Here is a 23372-nt window from a genome sequence, read left to right on the forward strand (position 1 = left end):
CTACCTCAAAGGATTAATCAACTGAAGGGTTCACAATGGAATGAACGACTATTGGGAGGTGATCCAATCTGTAAAAGATGAGGACTAATCTGGGGAAGAAGGTCTGAGGGTATATCTTAGAAGAGTATATTTTAATCCTAGACTCCTCCCCTCATTCAGTCCCTACTCCCCCTCCATCCTCCTTGCCACCAGACAGTAAGTGGCTTCTTCTACTATATTCTCCTTGGTAGGATGGCCTTCTTAGACAGACCCCAAAACACTAGTGAAGTCACCACAGACCAAAACCTCTGAAAGTATAAGCTAAATACACACACACACACACACACACACACACACACACACACACACCCTTTCTATTAAGTTGTTTGAGGTATTTTGTTACAACAATGGAAAACTGTCCACCAGCACAGAGGCCAATGAGGAAATGCAAATGTTTCCATCCAGGGTATCTATAGAGGCTTGAAAGAAAATGGCCCCCATAGGCCCGCAAGGAGTGGCACTATTAGGAGGTGAGGCCCTGTTGGAGGAAGTGTGTCTTAGTCACTTCCTGGTGCCTGCCCATCTGGATGTAGAACTCTCAGCTCCTTCTTCAGTACTGTGTCTGCCTGCTATGACCATAATGGATGAAACCTGTAAGCCAGCCCCAGGAAAATGTCTCCCTTTATAAGAGTTGCTGTGGTCATGGTGTCTTCACAACAATGAAACTGTAAGATGGGGATTTAAGGGAGGTGGGGGAGGTACAGGGGTAGGAAAGCTCAGAAGGATAGCAGGTCACAGAATGGCACTGAAGAGACAAGCAACAGTGAGAAGCCGCTTCCTCTAGGAGGAGGAAAGAAAGCCCCACAGGTCACCTATGCAAGATGGGACAAGGTAGTTTGCTCAGAGCTGAAGTCCCAGAAGGCCGTGGGCCACTGGAAATAGAGCTTCCAGGGGTCCCTGCCTTCCTCTACCATAATCACTAGGAGGAACAGGAACAGGCATGGCGGTGAGTAGCCCAGGCTCAACACGAGAGAGCTTCCATCGAAAGTGGGTTCTATATAACAAAGGCAGGCTCAGGGAGTAGGCTAGTTCCCGGTTAGCCTTGCCGCAGTTTTGAACCTGGGTGGGCACATACATCTCAGAAAGAGGGACTCTAATTGCCTCCACGATTGTTTTTTGCACAGACCATTTTGGAAAAGGGGGGGAGGGTCCCATGAAATACTTCTTGGAAAATGCTGATCTGGCCCAGTATTCAAATTCTACAGGCAACGAAAGAGCCCTAGACATTTGGTCAAGAGGCTTGAACAAGACAGAGCAAAAGGATACGAAACAAAAGGAATCTAAATTCAAGGCTCCCAAGTCTTAACCAAGGGTTCTTCTAATCTGTAAGAAAAGGTGCCTTAGCACCGTCAAGAAACCAACCATTTAACTGTAATAGTCTGAAGTGACTCACAAAACTTTATGGACGTGTGTGTTATCTGCCCTCTTGGGTCAATGGCAAATGCACCCAAACTATGTCCAGAAAAGCATACATGACAGTGAGAATAAATGCAGTGACATTGCTAGTGCTATTAGTGAAGAGAAGGAGGAGGAGGAAGTTTGGCACGGTGGGACACAGCTGTAATTCCAACACTCTGGAGACTGAGGCAGGAAGGTAGGGAGTCCAAGATCATCCTTGGGTACATATCAAGTTCAAGGCCAGCCTGGTTACATGAAACACCGTACAAAATTAAAAGTAAAAGAGAGAGAGTGAGAGAGAGAAAGAGACCTAAATTCCACTGCATTTTACCTGCATCCCAGCCATGATGTTATCACATCTATACCAATGATTCACATTTTTATATAATAATAGAATCAAAAAGCTTTCATTAAGTAGATAATATCACTAAGGAGTTAAAAAGGTACCCCACCACCTTTGTACAATCTCCTGCACAATCTTTTTGTCCAATTAAGTATCTATCCTATCACTCAAAACATACCCTAAGTCACATATTAGGGGACGACAGGTGAATTTCTTGAACCTACCTATACAGCCATGACCCCCAAGTACTTCCTTATTTGGGGAGGTTTCCTCTATGCAGGTGGGAGGTAAAATGGGGAGTAAGGGGTGGGCAATTTGGCTATAATTCGATGAGGAAATATCCCTGCCTATAATGAGTCCTCATAAAAGAATACCCAAACTCCAGACAAACCTCAGACAAACGACTATGAATTCAAAGCCACTCTTTAGGGTTCCCATACTCCTTAGTCACAGACATCTGGACAGCCCTTCATCCGAGAAAACAAAAAACCCTACTCAGTGTATTATTTACAAAGCCCTCAGGATTGGGGCTGGAGATTTAGCTCAGTGGTAGAGCGCTTACCTAGGAAGCGCAAGGCCCTGGGTTCGGTCCCCAGCTCTGAAAAAAAGAACCAAAAAAAAAAAAAAAAAAAAAGCCCTCAGGATTTATGGAGTCTCAATTAATTAGATTTACTACAGTCTAAGTAGTTTCTCCTAAGGTAGGCTGTGATCTCTCTAGATCCAGTATATCCTGGGGGGAGGGGGGTTTAAGGAGGAGTTTCTCAATCCCAAATTCACACTGTTTTATTATAAATTTTCAGAAAGGAAGGAAAAATATTTCCCTCCTCCCATAACCAGCCCCGACTTCAACAGTTTACAAGCACCAAATCCCAATAACTCTTGCTCATTCCTCAGGATTCATATTCATATTCATATTCATTCTCTCTCTCTCTCTCTCTCTCTCTCTCTCTCTCTCTCTCTCTCTCTCTCTCCCCCCCCCTCCTTCGAATCCTGCCGAGCATGGATCAAACAGAGTACAAGCCAGAGAGAAATTTAATCACTCATGTCTCTCTCTGCCTGAGGGATTGTCTAGGTACTATGGTGACAGACACCTCAGTGCAAGTATGCAGAAGGGGGGAAAAATAGCTCCTAGAATTTAAAAAAAAAGGGGGGGGGAGAAAAGATTTCTGATAGGTTTGTTGACAACATGTTAAAACACTACGAGACTCACGCTGTCAGACGCAGTCAAGAGTTTTTATATAACACCAGGATGGATCCATGAAGACAAAGTAGGCCCTCAACAACAGAGTTTAATTCTTCTTTTCTCCCAAACTGCGTATTTTGATTGCGTATATATCCACGGTGTTTTCCTCCCCATTCAGTGAGACAGCTTTTCTCTAGAGGGCAATGAGCTATTCCGTGGGACACTATGACGGACCTACTAACGTTACGCATTTGTCCAAGCTCACAGGAGGTACACCAGAGGAGTGGACCCAAAAGGAAACTGTGGGTGCTACCTAACAATGCTGTGTCCTCTATGATAACAGATGGACCCCTCCTGAAGTTCATGGGAAGATGTGAGCATGGGGTGGAGTAGGGGATGCATAGGAAATTGCTGGACCTTTCTGCTCAATTTTGTTATGAAACTAAAGTTTCTCTAAATACACCTACACACATTCTCATTCTCTCTCTCTCTGACATACACACGCACACACAGACACAGACACAGACACAGACACACACACACACACACACACACACACACACACAGTCTTTTCAACACACTGCCTCTGTTGTTAACATACTCTGATATGAGAATGTACAAATAAAACCTGGAAGGAAAATTAAGCCAAGTAAAAATCTGTCATTTTGTAGCTGAGGAGAAAAAAAAAAAAAAAAAAAGGCAGCCTTCGGACAATTTAAATGCAATTCACAGACTTTTTAAAATAACTAGTCTCGGAGAGTAAGCAAAGCCAATTTGTAAAAATATCCCCCGGCCTCATCCGCACAGACGGTTTGCACCAATGATAGACCAAGCTCCTCCTCTTTGGAGACACGAGTCGGAATATTTTCCCCAGCCCACGTTCATGAACAGGAAACCAACAAGACTGTAAACACAGGACCAACAATCAAGAGGCACAGATATTTGGGGCTGGAAGTCACATTCTGGGCAAGGTGAAAGGGTGAAACGGCAAGAGGGAGATGAGGACCATGGTGGGTAGCAAAGGTCAGGTCCGAGTGGGTCCTCAAGGGACACGGTCGGTCACTGCCTGCTCTCAGTCCGCTCTCCTCCTCCCAGACAATACTTGCAATGATGAGAAAACAATCTGAACATAAAGTCTGCCCTGGTAAGCACAGACAGTTCAGGCCTAGGGCAGTCCCACGATATCTATCTAGCATGACCGGTCGTTGTCAAGGGTGTGTGCTGGTGAACTTGAAAGTCAGGAAAGTCAGGAAGGCGGACTCCGGCTCGGAACCAAGAGCCTCTTCTGTGCAAAAATATGTGAAGGAGGTTCTTCAACGCTGTCATCTGGGCTTGTGTGATAACAGGGCCGTGGGGACCCGTCAAGGAATTACCTGATGTCATTTAGATACCATCTCCATTATAGGCCTGGTCTGGGGATAACGGAGTTGGGAAGGGCAGGAAGAGGATCGCCTGGCGCGCATCAGAGGAACAATGCAGCTTCGGGCAGCACGGTTTTCAATTCAGTTTCTGAGAGAAAACAAGTCTTTGTAGGGTCAACAGTCCTGCAGCATACCAAACAAGACATATTTATAGACACACTTAGCATTTTCTTTTCAGAAAAGCAGAGTTCCAGAGGGAAATGTTACTGGCCATGGGGGAAAAAAAAATCCAGAAAAATCCAGATCTGTGCCTCCCTCTCATCTTAGCCGGAAGTGTTTCAGGCCGCGTTGCCATTTCTATATCGTTTTGTCTCCCTGCCTACAGCCGGACTGCTCCAACGCACTGAGAATAGCTTCTTGGGTCTAGAGAGTCCCCCTTAACTTTGTCATCTAGCACCAAACAGGCAAGAAAGTAATGCTGACTAAAATCTAACAAGTGAAACTTCCAACAGGGGAGGCCAGGTGGCATGGAAGACCTTTCCAAGCTCTAAGTTCTTCAGCTTCAACAGTAATTTGCCAAATAAATCCCAAACGAGGTTTAATCAATAAACTCGGAGCCGGTTATCTGTTGCAAGGCATGCGTCCTCAGAAAAACCATGTTGTAGATGTTTTCCAAACCAGGCTGGAGATCCCAACTTTAGTCACAGGAGGCTAGAAGACTATATATTCATATTAAACAAACATCTTAGAGAACATCCTCACAACATGTAACTAATTTAAATATCTATAAATGCCCATGATCAACCATTATATAATAAAATATTATTATTATTATTATTATTATTATTATTATTATTATTATCTATATAGGTGTGGTAGCGAGCTCTTGTAACCCCAGCAATCAGGAAGCAGAGACAGGATTCTGAGTTTGAGGCAGAATGAGTTCCATAGTGAGATCCTTTCTCAAACAAACATTGATCCACCAATAGGAAAAAAAAAGCCACACACACACACAGTTAATTTCTACTGTTAATAGTAAAAGATGGGCAGGTGGAACTTAGCTCAGACCCCAGAGTTTGCTAGCACTAGTTATTTAGGAATTGAATTTCACTAAAATGCTAGTCCTCCCTCCCTTCTTAATAACAAAAAAGTAACAGTTGTTACTTTTTTTTTTTTCATTCATTCCAGGTGAGACTACATTTGTTTTCTAGCTCTGGAATTCTATGTGGACAGGAGACCGGCTGCGAGTGAGTGAGTATCTGTGGAAAGTGAGGGCTTGAGGACAGGCCAGTGTGTCGGAATGAGAGTAACTCAGCTGTCTGGGTGGTAAGAGAGAAACAGGGGTGACAGCATACACTGGTGCTTTGGTAGTGACACAAAAGAAAGACACCAGCCTCTACCATTCCCCTCCTCAGCTCCTGGGTGACAGCCTGTGGCCAGGGAAGCTGGGCTGGATTGGTGGCACATGGTTGGGCTATCCTGCAGGCCCTTGGAGGGTGGGACAGTTAGTGTGCAAGTTAATGGCTAACAGCTGTGTACATGCACGGGCCCTTGTAAACTGACGACTGCTATCGTCCTCTTGGTTTCTACTGCTCTAATTTCTACTGCTTTAAACTAGATATTCATGACAGCTTCTAATCAGAAACAAAATTACCTCATTAAAATACCGCTGGAAGCCAAATGACAGTGAAACAGACAAAAGAGAAAGCAGAGGGAGTTCAAAATGAATATTAAAAAAACTCCGCAACTTTCTATCAAGTTATGAAATATGCACTCCCTACAGTGGTGCCTGTTCTGATTTGGCTGGGAAGCAGAGCCCAGGACTGATTTGTGCAAAGTTAACACAAATGGGATTTACCCTCCACTTTCCTAACTGCACTTCCTCAGTAAGACCAGGTTGGACAAATCGATCAGTGGTCATTAGAGTTCCTTCCACCATTCTTGACAGCAAGTATTCAAAGACTTCACCCATATTCATATGCACCATACCGCTTTGTGGCTGTGTGTAGCTCAATGGCTGAATGTGGGCTTAGCATGTGTTGGGCCACAAGTTCTATTCCCAGCCCTAGAAAATGAAACTCAGCAGGTGAGGCAGTGGGACTCTGAACGCGATTACAAGTTGTAAAGAAAATGCTGAATTATCACTTTTTCTCACTTAACTCCGAGATTCCCACAGTCTGAGGAAAACCTTCTCCAAGCTAATCAGGGGCAAGCTTAAACAGAGGAACTAAGCATGATTCAGCACATTTAAAAAAGGACTTATACCCATTCTTAGAAGGACAACCAGAGGAAGCAGCATCTAAGGGTGAAACAATGGTATCTTCTTGCCCTTTGATCTCAGCTGAAGAACACTTTGTCCAGCTTCTTGTTGAAAAGCCACTGAATTTCACATTTAAAACTCTGGGGAGAAAACATCTACTTCTTCCCTGGACCACGTTCTTTCAAATTCTCTCAGCTCCTTTGGCTGAGGATAGCTTACAGGCAACACATTTAGTTTCTGTTACAAAAATTTTTAAATGATTGTAAAAAATTCTCGATAAGTACAAGCAGCCCAAAGGAAAGGCTGTAGTACCAATCCTCTGTTTATAAGAGAAAGGCAGTACAGTGTCTCTGGTTACAGATACAAGCAGGGAGTATTCCATTTTCCTTCTAATTTATGTTTCCCAAGAGTAATTCTGTTGAGAAGACTGCCAATATTTTCAGTACAATAAGTTACTTGTTTCTTGTACTAACACTTACTGATTCCCTTTTCCCAGCATGATGAGAGCCCTTTATTTCATTTAATCCTAGCATCCAGAGATCAACACCTTATTAATTCAAGATAAGCCCAAAGTACAGAGATTTCAAGAGGCATTGTTTCTACTCCCACAAACATAAAGATATTACAAATTGATACACATTCAGATAACTTTTAAAAGGCCTAGTAATAAAACATGGCCATAAAATGCCTCAAATCCGGATCCTAAATATCCCCAAGAATTTTACGCTAAACACAAATCAAGAATTACCTTTTCCAAAGAATCAACATGTGCAGATCAGTGGGAATTATTACAGGGTATTGTTTATATTTTTGTTAATTCGATCTTTATGAAGCTTGGTCAGAATGCTCAGCATTTTGTTAGGCTACCATGGTGGACCTGTGTGATGACAGCCTTTAAAGGCTGACATCCCAAACAGCACATACACAATGAGTAAGCGATTTTAAAACCAGTGACAGACAGAGGGAGAAATTCTGTGTGATCAGCACAAGGACGCTGTGCTGATAAAGAAGAGGATGGGGCATAGAGTAAGAAAGTGTTTGCGGAGGAGGGTAGAATTTTAACCTAACACCTAAAGACTGTATCAGGATATCTCTCCAACGTCACCAAATTGGCAGGCGTGTTTAGTCAAGAGTCAAGACATTTTGAGCAGTAGAAAAACAAGTAGCAAATGACATCTGTGACCCTGATGGGATGGGTAAATCCACAAGATCACCCAGGCACTTAGCTGACACAGTGCATCCACAGCAGACAGCCCTGTTTCCAAGACAGGACTTTACACAGTCAACACCAACAACAATGAGCTGGACTGAACGGCCAGCGTTCACACTGGGAGATTCGTCCTGTTGATTCATACCTCCTGACAGTCAGACCGGATGACAAAGCTTGGGTGTTGCAAATGTATTTCATGAGCAAACTATTCCTCTAGTCCTAGGGAACAGGCACATTAACAGAGATGGGTAACTTCCCTTTATGCCTTTAGTGTGTAACCTCGGCGCAGTGGACACCGCCGTACAAACATGGTGGTGCAAGATTTATCTTTCTATAGGTTCTCTAATAGATGGGTCAGGTTCTCCTACATTGGTCAAAATGACATTGATGTCAATGAGACAATCTGCAGAATTCTCCTAACATTTTCAGCGCATTCATCATTGTTGGGCTTCCCGCCCTTTTTCTACAGGTAAATTCCCCCTTACATTCACAGCCACAGTCCTCAGATTTTATCACACTCCAGCCTCTGGTGAAATCTGTCTTTTCCACTGCTACATGGATTAAGATGAGCATGGTTGCTTCTCCTGGTCGCTGCTTGCAGCCCGTCTACCTAGAAGAGGTTTTCTCCTTTCTCCTGAGTGGAGCCTAGAACTGGACCTACATTAAAGGCAACTGCAAGAAGCACCCATGATGAGATAGAAACGGCTTGGGGCAAAGAGTAGTATCTTCCGGTTCCACGTCAGCCTGTCTAGGAGTTCGCTTGTCCTACTGGTGCGCTGCTCCCTTGGAGCTTTCAGTCTTCAAAAATCGTTTATGAGAAATAAAAGTCAGATAGGACCTTGTGAGCCCATAATTCCAGCACTCTGGAATTTTAGGCAGGAAGATTTCCAGCTCTGATGCATGTTGGGCTACATATCATAGGCCTATATCCCAAAAAGGGAAGATGGGATAGAGAGAAGGAAAGGAAAGGGAAGTGGAAAGAATGACAGGGAGGGGGACTGAGGGAGAGTGGAGGGAGGGAGAGAAGAAGGGTGAAGGAAGGGAGGGAGGGAAGGAGGGGGAGGGAGGGAGAGAAGGAGGGTAGAGGGAGGGAAAGAGGGTGGAGGTAGGGAGGGAAGGAGGGTGGAGGGAGGGAGAGAAGGAGGGTGGAGGGAGGGAGGGAGGGTGGAGGGAGGGAGAGAAGGAGGGTGGAGGAAGGGACAGGTTGGAGGGAGGGATAGGTTGGAGGGAAGGAGGGAGGGAGGGAGGGAGAGAGGGAGAGTTACAAACATACCTAGGGAGATAGGATGCTGAACTCTATAGCCATAACAAAATGAGTTGGCAACCACCTTCAAACAATGTGACTCAGAAGCTGTGTTACTTGTAAACCACAGAAGGTCAGAAAAGCAAGGAAAGAGAAGACTATGAAAGTCACCACACACACACACACACACACACACACACACACACACACACATCTGCCCCAAACCAGATCTTTACATTTCAATTACGATCAAAAACAATGGTTTCTGAACCCTAGAATCATTGGGACAGCACTTTAAAAAAAAATACTGTTTCTGAACTCTGCCCAAACCGCCACTTGCTGACTGAACTGAAACAGAGTGCCACCGGGGATTCCTAAAAGCCCACAGATTATTCTAATAGGCCACAGCATTCAGAAGCCTTTGGGGTTTTGTTATGTTTTGTTTTGTTTTTTTGGGTTGTTTTGTTTTCTTCGTTTTGTTTTGTTTTTTGGGGTTTTTTTTTCCTTCCAAAGATGATAAACGATGATTTCCTTCAGACATCTTCACCAGGGTGCACACTTAAAAAAAAAATCTAAGGAACGTTTTAAAAAATTAAAATCTGTTGGAGCTCACCCACAGGATTCTGCCAATCTCTGAGTCTGAGGAGGACCAGACCCAGCACCCTAGTACTTTATAGGTCCAAAGTGACACTAAGGTCAGCCAGGGCTGGGACCTAGGGAATCAAAAGAATCAGCCCATGCTAGAATAAAACAGCCCTGGTCCTCTGAATCCCTAACCACCCCACCATCACCAAGTTTCAGCGAGTGGCATGAGAGACAATTTCCTTAGAAAGCTTCCTGGGGGTAGCTCAGCCTTGAACTCCATTCCAATACACTGTGAGAATCCTTGTCCAATCAGATCCCCTGGAGGTGCAAGTAGCAGGGATTGGCAGGCCCTGAGCCTCCACTCCCTGTGAGATTCTGTTTCGTGCGTTTCCCAGGAGGATTTCAGCACTGCTTGGATACTGGTCATTCTGCCTCCACACTTTCCTGCTCCTGCTCCACTCAGTTGCTCCTCTTATTTCGTTTTTCTTCCTCATACCCAGTTCCACCTCAGCGGAACTAAGAATCCTAGCTACACTCGCAAAGAACTCAATTAGATACTTAACACTGGGTCATCACTCTCTAACTACTGACTTGAAAGTGATGGACGCCTCTGACAGGCCTTTTGGCAAGCACATGCTAACCCATTCTGAGGCCTGGGCACAGGCATGGGTCTCCCCAGGGAGAGAAAGCCCACAGAAACCCAGAAGCGGCTGCAGCCACTCTGGGTGTGTCGACTTCCCCAGGTCTACCCACTGGGGACATGACTCCTAAATCTCTGGTCTATACTAAGTGTATGAATAAAAACTAGCGAGGACCGGAAGCACTGACTCGGCAGTCTTCCTTACCCCACCTCCCTTTTCTGTTTACAGATGAGAGAAAACTTCAAGGGGGAGGGGGACGTGACTCTCTGTCCGGGTTTGCCACAGAACATTAGTGGCAGAGCCCAATTTAGCAGCCCTCGACTTTCCATTCTGTTGCCTGGCAACGGAGTTCAGTAGAGCTCAGCGGCCAACCCTGGCCCCTACCCCCGCACCCTTTCTCTCCCCCCAGGAGCTTGGACAGCATTGATTAAAGGGTCAACCTTTTGGGACAATGGCCAAGGGCATGAGAGCGCAGGCACTGGGTGGATTACCCCAATTGCGCTGGAATCTCGCCCCACACTGACGCAAGCCCCGCCTGGCTGGGATTGGCACACCTTCCAAGGTCCCGTGGGACCTTCTTCAGCCACCGAAGCCCTCCTTCCTCAACACCTGTGAGTTTCTCTAAAGCACTCAGATCAGGTACTCGGAGTTTTCAACTGCTAGTGGACTCCCTGACAGTCAATATGGGTAAAGCGGCACTCCAAACGTCCAGGGGGCAAAGGAGGACAGTTCAGAGGGAAGCGTGCAGAGGGCCTTCCTTATCTTACCAACATTGGCCAGACTCACTTGAATTGAGGTGGCCTGGGCTCGGCAGAAATAAGAATACGGGAAAAGGTGTCCCCAGCTCACTCTCCGCGGGCACCCCTGCGAGCTCCAGCCCCTCCCACTGCAGCGGAGCGCGGGCGAGCCCTGGGCTGCGCAGGTGTCAGGAGCGCCTGCTGTCCCTCATCCCCGCCGCGCGCGCGCTCCTCCACCTCTTCCCACCGCTGAGCCCAGAAGACTGCAAAGGAGGGGTCTGTCCTCCGCGCGATGCTACCCCTAAAAACCTTACCCAGGTTCACAAAGCTCATGACCATGTCCGCGTCGTTGAGGAAAGCGCTGTCCTGCGCGCTGGTCAGTGGGGACGCACTGCCGCCGGGTCCCGGGGCCAGGAGACTCTTGCGGTTCAGGGAGTGTGCAGCCCCGGGAGATGGCTGTTTGAGCTGGGACGAGCTGGCCCTTCCGTGGGACTCGGGCTCCAGTCCCTCTCCCTCTGACACCCCATCCTCTTCGTCGTCCTTGGACAGGGAGTTGTAGAGATCCAGCATGAAGAGCGGAGCGGACTTCAGCCGCCCTGGAGGGGGCTCCTCGCGGGCCGTCTGTTGCGATTGTTGCTGCTGCGGGAGCACGGGGGATTGAGGCTGCTGGAGACCGTGCAGGGGCCGCGGCCTGTGAGGCAGCCCCAACACCGACAGGATCTCCTTTTGCATCTCCCGCTTCTCGTGGGTCTTGAGCCGCCGATAGAGGAAGCCCGAAGAGGAGGATTGCGGCGGTGGCTGCTCGGCGCGCACAGGGCTCCCGCCGGCTCCCAGCAGCTGCCCCCCGGCGGCGGCCGCGGCTACCGGCAGAGGGGGCCGCAGTGGCGGGGGGCCGCAGCTGCACAGTAACCCCCACCACCAGCACAGCCACTGCGCCCTCCGCCCCAGCCCGGGCATCGCCGCCCGGCCCGGCTGTCCCCGCGGGCCCCGCGAGGCGTCGAGCGGCGGAGCGAGGCCCGAGCGCGGCGGCTGTGGCCCTTGGAGTGGGCAGCCCCCGCCACCTCTCGGCGGGCTCTCTTCCCGATCCTGGCACTCAGTCCTTATCTCTCATGGTCATCCGCGGCGCCCCCAGAAGCCCGGGCGGAGAAGAGACGACGGGGTGACGGCCAGGATCCCCCACTCTCCCGCAGGTCTCTGGAGGCGCACGAGCTGAGCCAGGTGTGTCCGAGACAGGACTGCGCTGCAGCCGGCGTTCCCTGGCGGGTCACGGCACGGTCACTTGCTGTCTGCACACGTGCGCTGCCCTGAGACCCCGCAGGAGGCTGGCCGAGGGGAATCGGAGACCACAGATCAAGAGATGGGGTCGATGCCTGGCACCATCCTCGGACACTCCTCTCCTGGCTTGTAGGACAATCGTGGAGTTTACTCCTCTCCGGGTCCCGGGCAGGGCGACCCCGCGTCCTAAAAAGCCAATTTTCTTCGCGTCGCTTTAAACTTCCCTCTGGCCCGAAACTCAGCGCCCCTCCGCCCTCGGGCACCGTCGCTCCCCCTCGCAATCTCCGCGCGCCTCCCCAAGTGGAGGCGGCCACGATCTGACTTTCCTCTCGGCCGTCTCTCGGGTTCCCGAAGGATCCGGCTCTCCAGGGCGATGGGAGAGCCGAGGAGCCGAGCGCGGAACACAGGCTGCGGCGTCGGCTCGGGAATTCGCAGTCTCCCGCCTGTGCGTGCTGCGCTCCCGGCCGCCGCCAACGTGGGCTTTCTGCTGCGCGTCTCGCTCAGGTACCGCACTCAAGCCCAGGAACGCCCTGCCCTACTCGATGACGGACAGGCTACCAGCCAATGGAGAGATGACTCTTGCGAGCTATTTACATAGGCCCACCCCCTTCTTTCACCCTCCCTTCTCCCAAGGCCTTGCCTCTGCTGAGCGTAGGTTTCTAGCACACAGAATTCTTGGAGGCACCAGGAGCTGTTTGGGCGGGTAAGATCGGCAAAGAGGTTATTGCTAGGAAGACAGATCTGATCATGACCCCGATCTAAACTTTCCTCTTCCTCCGCTAAATAAAAATAAACACAGCTATTAAATCCACACCGTTACCGAAGGAGAAAATAATATGACAATTTTCTCCTTCCCTGCTTAGTTTGTCTTATTGATGGAATGTAGGCGTTTAGCAGACACGTGGCTCTCAAAGGCAGCTGCTGTAAGTTAAGACACACCCTTCGAGGAAGCTGCTCACACACTAGCTGCAAAGAGGGCAGGACTAAACTAAATCAGAGTCCTGGAGGTTTCCCCTTGGATATTTCAAGTTATCTCTTCATTTGGACTGCATTTGAGTAATTAAACTAAAACCCAAACGAAAGAGGCCCCAGTGTTGCAAGAAAACCCTCTCCCATGCTCTTGCTAGGCTGTCAATGCAGTTGGCAATTGCATTTTAATGAGCTGAAATACAATTATAAGTTACACAGTGCCAAGTAAGACGTAAAGACGGTGGTAAAGATAGTCTCGGCACCAGCAGCCTGAAAAGTGTAGAAAATGGTCAGGATAATAAACAGGGTCCTTGAATGCAGGTTGCTTCAATCCCTGAACAAACTGGGACCCCGTCCAACACCACCTTCTGCCAATAAAGATGCCAATTCATTTCCTTCTGCATTACTCAAATGGTCACTCATCTGTAGATGGTAGAAGCGAATGCCCTTTAAACATTTGACTCTTCCACCTGGAGAGAACACTAAGGATTAGGAAACAAGGGCTGGAGAGATGGCTCAGTGGTTAAGAGCACCGACTGCTCTTCCAGAGGTCCTGAGTTCAAATCCCAGCAACCACATGGTGGCTCGCAACCATCCGTAATGGGATCTGATGTCCCCTTCTGGTGTGTCTGAAGACAGCTACAGTGTACTTACATAATAAACAAACAAACAAACAAACAAATAAATAAATAAAACGAAACAGACACCTACTTTCAGTATTGGTTTACAGGGTCTGAAACGTTTTAGATCCTTGATAATTGGTTCAAGGATGCCAGAGACATAAAGGCACACACCACTTCTTCTGTCTAGGACACCATACAAGTCCCCAAGAGGCCAGGGACTCCACTCAGAAGGTAGGAAGTCCCAACAAGCGCTCATGAGCTTCGAACTGGGGACCTCCTCTTCGCACACACTCAGCCACACTTTCTTTGAAGGAAGTCTGACAAGACACATGTGGAATAAAAGGAGCTCAAATTATAAGGGCAGTGAAGACAGTGCTGAAATCTACAAAAATAAATAGAGAAACAAATTAAACCCCGAAGGTACTCCATTAGGCAGTGCCATTTAAAACACAAAAGTGGCCTTGTGACTCATCTGGGGTATATGACTCTATGAAAATAAGCCTAGTGGAGAACAGACATGTGGGCTACACTACTGTTCCGCCCCTCTAAGCCACCCCTCAACCCCCCATGGTGTGAGTCTAAAATGTCACTTACTGAAGCATTATCAACCACATCATCTCAACAGCAGCTCTAATTCAGGTCTGTCATAGACTCCCCACCCCTACCGAGAGGAATTCTGTTCTCGTAGAATAGTGCCAGAATAAGGGGGTGTTTGGTGGTGCCTTCAGGTGGTGAGTATGAGAGTCTGAGGATGTGAGGTAGGATGTCATAAGGATGGTGATATTCAGCCAAGGGTCACAAAAGATGTGTTCTACTTGTCTATGGTGTGTTCTTAATGTGGCCATGTCATATTTACAGGAAGCAGGCAGGCAAGCACTTGGGCACACCTGAGTTCGAAGAGATGAATAAAAAGGGATAATCCTAAGAGTTCAATGACGTCAGACTTGGACCACAGCTTCTCTATGTATGTCAAGTGAAACTCGGGATGGAAAGAGAACCTTAATCGGTGTCCCTCCCCACCTCCTACTTTCTTGACCACATCCCATTAGAGACTCCATGTGACCCGGAGGTGTCAGATCAGAGGATGAGACAAAGCACACAGTGTGACTGATTCTAAGTGGATGCAGAATGATGGCACTGACGTGACTTGATTGAGCAGGCCTGCCTCTGGAGTTCACTGGAACCTGTGAACACTTGGAGAAAATCAGAGGTCACTTCGCCCCCTGCAGGACACTAAAATATTACTGCCCCTTCCTCTGCAAACCCAGACAAGCTTCCCTCAGTTCTCTCTGAGCATATGGGGGGAAAGAGGAGGAATCCCGTCAAGAAGCCAGATGTCCGAGCCAACCCATAGCAAACATCTGGTTGCTTGGCTGACATTTCGTGCAGATGGCCTCAGTCTCTGGAAATAGGTTGTCTGTCCCACCCTTGCCCCACTTCATGATGTGAAGATGGCCTCACCATAAAGCACAAATTTGTTCCACACGTTCGGCGATACCAGAGACAGGGTGGGAATCCTCACTGGGACACAGTAACTCACAGAAAATTCTTAAAAATGCCTGTCTTCAGAACTGTTCCTTACACATTATGGGGAGTTGTATGTTTACAACGTGCTTGGCCTAATAAATTCTGACTTGAAAAGATACTGCTCATTAATTTAATATGCCAAATATGCTTGCTTCCAAATGATACTGCTTATTCATTTAATATGCTAAGTACTCCATTCTTCCGTGCAGACTACCTCATTAACAATACACTACAAGTAGCCCAGTGATCGTGGCACACATCTATAATTCCAGGAGTTCGAGGCCAGCTTGGTCTACAGAGCGATTTCCAGGACAGCCAGGACTACACAGAGAAATCCTGTCTCAACAAAACCAAAAGCAAAACAAAGCAAAAACAAAGCCTCAAGCACGCGCTTTGATTTTGTATTAAATCAGGTCCACTCAGCTGCCTTACCCAAAGCCGTAAGCCCTGACCTTCAAAATTCAACATAAAAGTCCTATAATATGCAGCCATGGTGCTTCAAAGCCCAAACTCTGCCCTCCCCGAGGCCTTGGGACACTACACTCAAAATACTAAGCTCTCATCACTGTAATTAGCACAAGGTTGGAGGAGCTCAACATTAATTCCAAAATATAATAACTTGCTCACTCACATTTTAAAAATACCAGTTGGGGAATTAATGAGAAGGAACTATGTTAAGTAAATGTTTGCTGAGGACGAGGAACGAACATCTGAGTGTTGAATAAATATTGCTCCTGAAAGTTACACCTGTAAGACAAACTTCAAAATATGTGTCTCATCGCAAAGTCTGCGGTCACGTGTACAGTCCCTCACACCATCCCGTCACTGTCTGTTCAAAAACGCTGGGCATTCACACTTCAAAATGTCACTCAGGCCATCATGTTTTCCTACTCGGAGGACATCTGGTGGCAGAGTGAAAAACTAATACATAAATCTGTTTCCAGAGATCTTTTTTTTCCACACTGTAACCCAAATAGCAAATCTGTTATTTATTGAGTCTCACTTGTCACATGCACTCAGATCTCTCGCTCCTAGAACCCAAACTGTCTATAGAACACCAAACAATGAAGTATTAGTGGAATCCAGACGCTCCATTCGGTCATTTCTGAATTTTTCATCGGCTAAGTGGCATGTGTAAATGAAGTCACTTTTTTTTGTGTGTTTAAATCGAATACCAAATTTCCATTTCTTGTTTTACTATCCCTGAGGACGTTTGTTGTGAGAGAGCACTGGACATGTGTTTGTTGGGTAGGGCAGGGTTCCCTGACCCATCAGTCTCTGGGGTTCATGGCGTTCTATTAGCCAGTATTCCAAGTGTGTCTCTATTAGCTACATGAAAATATGAATTATAGTGTTATCAATCCTTTTTAAGAAGCATACCTGAGTCATGTGGAGGCCAGAACACACGCGCGCGTGCGTGCGCGCGCACACACACACACACACACACACTCTCTCTCTCTCTCTCTCACACACACACACACACACACACACACACACACACACACACACAGAATAAATGCAGATTAGAAGAATAGTGCATACAAACCATGGTGGTCTTGAGTTCCAAATCACCCTGGCGGCATAGTAATCTCTGTATCAATAAAATAAAAATCAGTGCCATTGACCTTTAGCTTTGAAAGAAGAACAAGACTATACACATACCGAGTCTATCTACACAGTCACTCCTTTATTTAACAAATAGTGAAATGTCTGATGTGTGGTGAGCAGGGCTCTAAATTGAAGACACCAAACAGAGGACTGTGCCTACCTGTCATCTAGACCGGAGAATAGACAATCAGAAACTACAGTGGGATGAGCAGTGTACCACAAATTGGCTGGGGATTTTCCTCACTCCAGGTGACAATACACCTATGAAAATGGTGTTTTACAGTGTGTTACAAAGGGGATGTTAATGATAGAAATAAAACTGTTAAACAGGTGCCCTAAAGACGAGACTGGTCCTGGATAATTCAAGGGCCCCAATAGAATCCCAGGAGTCTTTAAAAAAAAAAGAAGAAGAAGAAGACATCAAGAGAAAGGCATAGCCCAAGAGAGACTTGACTTCCCTTGCTGGCTTTGGAAGTGAAGTGGCAATGAGTTAGGGAATGTAAGGGGCACAGTTAACAGGTATCAAGTTAATGGCAACCCCAGCTTTGATTGGTAATCATGCCAACAACCCAGATGAACGTACAAGTGGATTATCAGTCAGAGCCTACAGAGAAGAGCCCAGGACAGGGACCTCTTGTCCTCAGCCTACTAGGACCTTTCCACCGAGAGAGGATCCACATGAACCAGACTTCACACCCTCAGAACCATGAGAAGGACGTGTGTGTTGTTTTCAACCACTAAATGCATGATGTTCCAGCAAACAAACAAACCAAACACGTATTTATCGAATGGTAAGTATTATGGAGGAGGCATAGACAGGACAAAGGGCAGAAGCAAAAGGATGCTTAGGAGAAGCTTCCTGAAGAAAGCTGCTTTGTGTGAAGATCTGGTAGAGCAAAGGAAGCCAGCTAGGAGTGTATGTATCTTGAGAAGAGGCTTTCAGACCATAGAGACAGTGCGGGCAAAACTCCCCTGCCAGGAACATGCCTGATGTGCTTGATAAACAGCAAAAAGACCCATGAGGCTACAGCAGGGTGCATCAGAAGGAAAAGCAATGGAAGTTCTGTCAGAAAGTTGGTATACCAAGATGTTATAGGACTATGGATACCCTGGGAAGGACATCAATCAGCGTTCATACACTAAAATAAACAAGTAAACAAATTAAAATTAAAGACGAGACAGCACAGCATAGACACATCTTGCCATCATGCACGTGTGAAAGAACACATCCCGTCATTGCATGTATGTAGCGTTCAACATAACATCTCAGGGCAGAGCCAGGAAGACCAGCAAGGAACCCCTCGTTTATGATCAGGAGGGAAAGGGCAGTGGTTCACAGCAACCCTTGGTAGGAAGCAGAATGCAGGGGGAAGGAGATGGGTCTGAACAGGTTCTCAAGCCAGAGTCCAATGCCAAGGAGATGTGCTAAGCTCACGCAAAAACGACTCATTACAACCTCTATTCCTTGCACGAAGCCCAGGGTGATAGATAAATTTGCTGAGAGTCAAAGTCAAGCTCCCTAAAGGTTATCACCGTGCCTAGGAGCTGTGGAAAGAGTAGAACCATCTGCCCCTGGAGTACAAAATATGCCCCAAATGAACAAGTTTACCATGCAAACACAGCTTCAAGACAAGTCCCGAATAGCCTTTCAAGAAGCTCTGCTACTACCACCCCTCCATTTGTGAATCGCTCCCAAGACTGGAGGAGGAAGTAGTTTTATACAAACTCCTGTGAGCCACACACTGGTCCAGCACTTGAGAGCCTGTGGTGGGAAGGATCAACCTGGGCAATATAACAAGACCTCTTCTCAAAGTTAAACAACAAATGAAAAACCTCCAGTGGTATCCTGAATGGATAGTATAGCAGAGAGAGAGAGAGAGACAGAGACAGACAGACAGACACAGAGAGACAAAGATTAAGGGAACACTGATAGAATTAAAGATATAGTTAATAGTACTATACTCAGGGCTGGAGAGATAGCTCAGCATTTAAGAACACTGACTGTTCTTCCAGAGGTCCTGAGTTCAATTCCCAGCAACCGCATGCTGGCTCACAACCATCTTTAATGGGATCCAAGCCTCTCTTCTGATATGTCTGAAAATAGCAACAGTGTACTCATATACATAAAATAAATAAATCTTTTTAAAAAATAATGCTGTATTCATAGTCGTTCATGGAATATAGCAAATCTGTTATTATAATGTTAAGTTGATATATTACAATCACATGTGTGTATGGAGATGCCTGATATCCCTTGGCTTAGTGTTGACTAAGGGATTTTAAGGCTCAGGGAAATTGCAATGCTAGAGTGGATACATTGTGTAAAACCCAATCCTCCACAATGGGAAGGCCCAGAAGATATGCCCTTCATGAATCCTATGAGACGCAAACTGATGGGTGGGGCACCAACACATTTGAAGAGTTTTGTTCTTTCCCTTTTCTTGTGCCAGGCCTTAGGGTTGAAGATGCTGCTGCTAAAATGGATGAATTAAATGCAATGGGTTTAATGGGCCCCGAGGTAGCAAGGGCCCGGTGGCAGCATTGAATCACCAGAGACAAGGTGATTGGAGTTATTATAATGGACAGCATAGACAAAACAATGTTTCTAATAACCTAGCCCTTAATGGTCAGCACAGGAGAGGGAAAAATTTCTAATGGCTTGACTTGTTCAGACCTTTGGTACTGGCTAATCAGTCATGGTGTTTCCAGCCATGAAATATATACATAGAAAGCCTACTGCCTATCTGTTTGATCTGTATAAGCAGAAAACTTCTCAAACAAATCAAAGAAAGACTACATTGGATCGAGGCAAAAGGCAATATCTCAGCCAATGAACCAATTTCCAGACTTGAGCCAGCTGCAGAACCCCTTGAATAAAGATGTGGCCATGATTCCCCTGAGGAAGAACCTTAATAAGACACCTAAAAGCTTTGCTGTTGGCCTTTCTCTAGTTCTTCCCCAGAAGGACCTATGGACCTTTTTTGCTAGAACCACATAAACTGCATGATGGTGCAGGACTATAATTCCAGTACCAGGAGGTAGAGGGGAGAGTATCAATTCAAGGTCATTCTTCTTTACATAGAGTTCAAGGCCAGTCTGGGGTACTTAAGACTCTGTAAGGACGAAGAAAGAAAGCAAAGGAGGGAGGAGGATGGGAAAGGAGGAGAGAGGGAGGAGGGGAAAAGAAAAATTCGAGAGCTTTCTCTTCCTCCTGGGACCAGACAATGTCACATCTTTCGTGATTGTACCACAGGTATGTAGGGCTCTGCTGATTCGTTCCCCTATTTTCTGCGGGTTATCAGAGCGCATGGATTCTACTGCTACCTCTAAAGATCCCCTGACATCTATGATGTTCAGCCTAATTAGCAAGTTTTAATTTTTTTCTGCACTAGATCAGCATAAAATATAAAACTACTGTTTTGTTGCCAAGATCTGTGACTCTTCCCTTGGTTTAGGATGTGTAGTTGACAAGGAGAGTGTTCTGTCTGTGACAACTAGTTAAAAAGGCTTTGATTTGGATGACGTTGGATAATTTCTACATCTGCTTGATTGCTGTTCTGTTGTCAATTTGTCAAAAAAAAATTACAAAGTAACAACGAAAAAATACAAAAAACAAAAACAGAAAACCTTGAGGGCATTTTCAGGTTTACACCAAAACTGAAAGATACAAGTTTCCCACATGCCCTCTATGCTACTTCTTGAACTCCCCACCACAGTGATACATGTGTTACAACTGATACACCTTGACGCGTCATTTCATTACGGAAAGTCTCCAGATAACATCACTCATTCTTGGTGGTGGGCTTCCAAATGCATACTCCCACCCCCCTATTCTTACATAGAACACAGTCACTCCCCCTAAAACCTCCTGTACTCCACTCATCCCCTCACCTGCATCCCCAGATGACTGTGCATTGTATTAGTTAGGGTTTCCATTGCTAGGAAGAGACACCAGGACCAAGGCAACTCTTATAAAGGACATTGTTTAATTGGGGCTGGCTTCCTGGTCCTGAGGTTCAGCCCACTATCACCAAGGCAGGAAGCATGACAGCATCCAGGTAGGCATGGTGCAGGAGGAGCTGAGAGTTCTCCATCTTGAACCAAAGGTAAACAGAAAACTGGCACCCTCAGGCAGGTAGGAGAAAGGTCGATAAAGCTTACCCCAGTAGTGACAAACTTCCTCCAACAAGACCACACCTCCTCCAACAAGGCCACACCCCCTAATAGTGCCACTCCCTGGGCCAAGCATCTTCAAACCACCACGTGTGATGCTGTTTTGCTTGCTTTTACTGTCTTCATGGCATCACCTTCTTCAGAATCATACAGAAGTGGAATGACAAACTCCAGGGTTTTTGTTGTTGTTGTTGTTGTTGTTGTTGTTGTTGTTGTTGTTTTACTCTGACGATATACTTCAGTTTACTTTGGGCCTTGTTTTTGTTGTAGTTTTGTATCGGTGTTTGTTTTTAGCACTGAATGATGATTGTTTCACTCTTTGGCTGAATCATGCTTCCTCTATCCCAGTGGTTCTCAGCCTGTAGATCAAGACCCCTTAGAGGTCGAATGACTCTTTCACAGAGGTCACCTAAGACCATTGGAAAACACAGATGTTTACATTAAGATTCATAACAGTAGCAAAATTACAGTTATGAAGTAATTTTATCATTGGGGGTCAACACAGCATGAGGAACTGCGTTAAAGGGTCACAGCATTAGGAAGGGTGAAAATCACTGGGCTACCCATTCACCTCCTGAAGCAGGTTTTGTTGGCCCCTTCTGGGTTTTAAAAATTACAAAGAGAGAGCTGCTTTAAACATCCAGGCCAGTTTTCTGTGTGCATGCAAGTTTTCAATTCCTTTGAGTAAGTCATTCTTAGGCAAAGGTATATTTCTGTTGCAAGGGGACTTGCCTTTAAAGAATGGACAAAGGAAGTTGTTTTCTTTTCTTTTCTTTTTTTTTCCCAACAGAAGAAAAGTGGTAGAAATAATCAAGGAGCATCAGGAAGGAAGAATACAAGGATGAGAGATGTGGGAAGAGTTCACAGGCTGTCCTTTTCCTTGCAGGATTCTGATACTGGATTTGATGTCAGTAACCGATCAAGGCTGTGAGATGGTGAAGCTTACAATTGGGAAGGTTGAGGAGGTTACATAGATCTGGGGTTTCCATGCCCATTTGAAGAGGACTGAGGCAGGATCCTCAGAGAAAGAGAGGCTTCCCAGAGCCAGCTTCCCAACAACCAGACACTTGACTGTCTACAGTGACTCGGGCTTGACTTCTACGATTCCTCTGATAAGCACCGGAGTGTTGATGCCCTTTCCTTTAACTGACAAGCGCATGCTAATTTCCCCCTCTTACTTGAATAAATGTATTAAACATGCAGGAGCATCTCCAGTCAGAGCCAGATGGTGTAGTTCATCAAGGAATGGAAGCCACAGTTGGATGCTTTAAAAACAAACAAACACATGGTTAAGTGGAGTGCTTCCACCTGATGGCAACGCACAACACCACTTGGGGACACTCACAGCTTTGAGAGTTTCTTGCTAGGTGTGGTGGTTTGGAAGAGATTGGCTTCCTAGGTTCCTATATTTGAATTCTCCATTCCCAGCTGATGAACTCTTTAGGAAGGATTAGGAGATGTGGGCTCATTGGAGAAGGTGGACCACTGGGGTGGGCTTTTCAAAATCCCATGCCAGTCTAGTTCTTTACCAGCTGCCTATGGATAAGACATAAGCTCTTAGCTACCACTCCAGCACCATGCCTGCCTGGCTGTCGCCACACTCCCTGTTGTGATGAGCGTGGACTAGCCCTAAGAAATGAAAACAAGCCCCCAATTAATCGCTTTATCCTATGCCAGACAGTGGTGGCGCATGCCTTTAATCCCAGCATTTAGGAGGCAGAGGCTGATGGATCTCTGTGAGTTCAGGGCCAGCCAGCTGTACAGAGACAGTACTAGGACAACCGAGGCCACGTGGAGACTCCCATCTCAAAACCAACAACAAAATGCTTTATTTGATAACTTTCCTTGTTCACGGTGTCTCTCCACAGCAGCAGAACAGTAACTGGAACACCAGGTTACAAAGGGGTTTGAGAAATAGATTTATTACAGTCTCTTGCTCTGCCCGTGGAAACGGAGAGGTGAGGTGGGTAAATTAAGGCAGCCTGCCATTTCCTCAGGCTGAAACCACAAGTTTATCTTCTTGTGCTCTCTGTGGATGGCTGCCATGATGAGCCTAACGGCTTGGATACAAGTCTCCAGAAATGGTCCTGGGCTTGTAATCCACAGGGCTGATCTCCCCAAGCATCGCCCAGCCTGTCTGTACAACAGTTCGTCCCACCCAGACCGTGGTAACCACTAGGCCTGGGTGTGTGTGTTT

The 23372-nt window shown here is 46.5% G+C and overlaps 1 protein-coding gene across 6 annotated transcripts in view; it reads right to left on the bottom strand.

Annotated features, from left to right (window-relative positions):
* Bmp6 (bone morphogenetic protein 6) overlaps positions 1 to 23372 on the bottom strand; it is a 261855-nt gene that overhangs the window by 138797 nt on the left and 99686 nt on the right. Inside the window, exon 1 of one of the 6 annotated variants that reach the window (XM_063276106.1) lies at positions 11315 to 12815. The exons of 3 other annotated variants lie outside the window; for them this stretch is intronic. In XM_063276106.1, coding sequence (XP_063132176.1) covers positions 11315 to 11957 — 643 coding nt within the window. In that variant the 5' untranslated portion in view covers positions 11958 to 12815. Of the gene's footprint in view, positions 1 to 11314; positions 12816 to 23372 lie in introns of those variants that run through there. 2 more of the 6 variants (XM_039095387.2, NM_013107.2) reach the window with 2 other exon arrangements.

Source organism: Rattus norvegicus, chromosome 17 (assembly GCF_036323735.1).
Source record: "Rattus norvegicus strain BN/NHsdMcwi chromosome 17, GRCr8, whole genome shotgun sequence".
Lineage (NCBI taxonomy): Eukaryota > Metazoa > Chordata > Mammalia > Rodentia > Muridae > Rattus > Rattus norvegicus.